This window comes from Plectropomus leopardus, unplaced genomic scaffold (genome assembly GCF_008729295.1).
Source record: "Plectropomus leopardus isolate mb unplaced genomic scaffold, YSFRI_Pleo_2.0 unplaced_scaffold11218, whole genome shotgun sequence".
NCBI classification, from domain to species: Eukaryota; Metazoa; Chordata; class Actinopteri; order Perciformes; family Serranidae; genus Plectropomus; species Plectropomus leopardus.
This window is the reverse complement of record NW_024611860.1, coordinates 1-3,251: the sequence shown is the minus strand read 5'-3', so window position 1 is coordinate 3,251 and position 3,251 is coordinate 1. Positions and strand designations below refer to the sequence as shown.

The following is a 3,251-nucleotide window of genomic DNA, read 5'->3' as shown; positions in this document are numbered from 1 at the left end:
AATACCAAATAAAAAGTGGTTTTAGATTAAAATGGTGATTTAAATGGTTACAGTCGCACAAGCGGAGAAGATGAGATGTTAACAAATGGACCCAGTAAAGTTAGTTAAACTAAACTTCAGCTAACTTTAGCTTCCGGCTAGTTCACACCAAAAACACCTGCGGGCACTTCATTTCATCTAACAAGAGTATTTTCTATTTCTTACAGTTTAGACTTTTCATTCGTTACAAGAGGATAACGTTTAGGGCTATAACGCCACTTTAGGCTAAATGTTTTCATTTATTTTCGCATGACATCGTCCATTTTGTTTGTATATTTAAGGCATTTGTATTGTTTGGTCTTAAATGTTAAAAAAATGGTTGATACAAACTCACATTGTGTTCAGCTGTCCACACCTGCAGCACTGTGGGCCTCCTCTCATGCTCAATGAGCTTATTAAGATCATTTCTGCATGTTGTTTGGGCTCCTGCATGATTATGTGAATCCTTTTGCACCGCTGCGACCACCACCACCACCACGTGAACGCGCACGTCTCTTAATGGGAGTTACGTGCGCGCGTACACAGCCAGAGTCACAAAAGCAGCAGCTCCTCAGTGAAGTGGGCGCACAACTTCTGCACCGACATCAACAAACGACCCCAGGAGCAACTCGATGCAGAGCGGAGAGAAACGCGGAGCAGATGTGTTTGGAGGAGAAGAAAGTTGAGTGATGATATTTTAGTAACTTTAAAAAAAGAAAAGAGGAGATCAAATTAAGGATTTTCTCACATTGCAATTTGGGAACTTTTGGCTCAACACGATGGATGGTGGGAAGATGACGGTGACATAACTTTGCATCTCGGGATCGCTGCGTTTTTCTATCAATAAAAAAGTAGTCTAAATGAAGAGTCTGTAACCGGGACCGACGCTCGGTGGCCGGGAGCTGCAGCCCAGCGGACGCAGGGACCCGTGAACCGCAGCGGCTTGCCGGGATGGTGCGCCTGCTGAACTGCCTGCTGCTGGGATATCTGACCTGGAATCTGCGGATATCGGACGCGCAGGGGGAGTACTGCCACGGCTGGCTGGACGCTAATGGGAATTATCACGATGGCTTCCAGTGTCCGGAGGACTTTGACACCACGGACGCCACCGTGTGCTGCGGCTCCTGCTCGCTGCGCTACTGCTGCGCGGCCGCGGACGCACGGCTGGACCAGGGCAGCTGCACCAACGACAGGGAGGTGGACAACACCGAGTTTGCAGCGCGTAAGTTTTGTAATTTCTAACATAAGTTTCATCTTACAAAATGCATTCCTTAAGTCTTCCCTAAAGTGCAGCATTTTGGCAAAACTTTGCATAAAACTGCAAAGTATTTAAGAGATTAATTAGGTTGGGTAAAAAATATCACAGATACATCACTGTTACCTTAAACTAATTGAATAAAACCTGCATGTAATTATGGATGAAGTACACAGAGGCATGTTAAGTCTAATTCATGGCTTATTTAGTCTCATTTTGTCATTTTATTTGGTTTCTGCTGGGAGGTCAGAGGTCAGCTGAACGTCAATAAAGACAAAATAAAGCAGGTCTCAGTGCCACAGTGGGCACAGTTTCCAATCATCACCCTGCTGTTTTATGAAATTATAAGAAATAAAACTAAATATGTGGTGCATCTACACAAACAATTTCATCTCTACTGTTGGTACTCTTCATGTACATTTATGGTATATATTTTGGCACACCTATTTTTTTCACATACTTGTGTACATCATAGTCCTGACTATTCTAAAACGTCTACTATTCAAGCTTTGTCGTGCTTGTTCTTTGCTGTTATGTCAGCTTTTATTGATTGACAGTCAGATTCCTAAAAAAAAATGATTCTGAGTCAAATGTCTCTTGTCAGACAACAAAGGACAAAATCTGTACTATTCAACACAGTAAGGACAAAATATAAATGTTGATGCCTTTTTTTAAAGTATATGATCTGTTTTACAAGACTTGAAGTTCTTTTGTATGTAACCTTTTTATATATGAAGTTACTGTTTTTCTTTTAGTCAAGTCAAAGTTTATCAGCCCAGTATGACAAAGCATGCCTCAAAGGGCTGTGATAATAGTAACTTAAATCAATTTCAGTTTTATAGATAAAGTCCAATATCATGAATTATTATTTGCCCCAGAGGACTACAACATAAAACATCCCTTTCTTTGGACCCTCACAGCAGATAAGAAAAAATCCTTTAAAAAAAAAAAAACTTTAACGGGGGAGATGATGGTGGAAACCAAGGGACGAGAAACCGAGGAGGGATCCCTCCTCCAGGACAGACAGACGTTTCCAGCATTAATCAACCAAAGTTTCTAGTTTCCACCTTTTATCTGAGTGCCTGTGGCTTCATTTGACCTGAACTCACTGCAGATTGCTATCAGTGTGAAAAGGAAAACCAGTTATTGATGGTGCGGCCTGTCAGTAACTCAAAAAGTTTTCTTAATTCTTTACTAATCTTTAAGCAGAAATTATTACAAAACTTAACTGAAGGATAAGGCTTACACAATACAGCAATGTGTTCAAAACTTTCACACACAAGCCGGCTTATAGCGCTGTGAAACACTAAACACATTCCCTTTACGGCTCATTAATTTCCCAAACAAACCAATCATAACATAATGAGACAGAAACACCCTTTTCTTTGGCTCCTTTAAACATTTGACAGACTTAAAGTGTGACATTAACTCACTGTGAGGTGGGAAATCTTTCATAATCGGTCACTTTAACCCTCAACGTTTTCTTTAAATTTTACAAACAGATAAGCTTTGGGGCTTTAAGTGAATGCACTGTGCTCACAATTTCCTATTTTTCTTATGAAAATAAATAAACATTGGCTCATTTCCTCCCAAAGAATAAATGGGCGTCACAGAGTGTAACTTGAGCTGTTTGTGTTTTCCAGCAGGAATGTGTGTTAATAATACTACGAAGGATTTAAAACAAATGACCCGATTAAACTATGTTTAGTATCACAGTCTTAACCACCTTAAACAGCAGCCTGCAAATTTTAGTGCCCAAAAAGGTTAAACTTGAATAACTCTTTTTCTAGGATTAATAATAATAATAATACAAAAGCATTTCAGGTTTTTCATTGCAGCATTATGCTGTTATAAGCAGATTTAAGTATTTATTAATGTTTTTGTCGACGAATAAGACTTACAGGACAGCATATGTATTACTATGTATTACTACAGAGTTTAACGCAGTGGTAATAATATAAAACACTTATAATGTGTC

General features: G+C 39.5%; 1 protein-coding gene across 1 annotated transcript; it reads left to right on the top strand.

Annotated features, from left to right (window-relative positions):
- Positions 1-221: 221 nt before the first annotated feature.
- On the top strand, positions 222-1,249 carry LOC121963420 (protein shisa-3-like; the record flags this gene model as incomplete). Its single annotated transcript, XM_042513704.1, has 1 exon — positions 222-1,249. A coding segment is annotated over exon 1 (280 nt), but the record flags the coding sequence as incomplete, so codon positions are not given.
- Between the last annotated feature and the right edge of the window lie 2,002 nt (positions 1,250-3,251).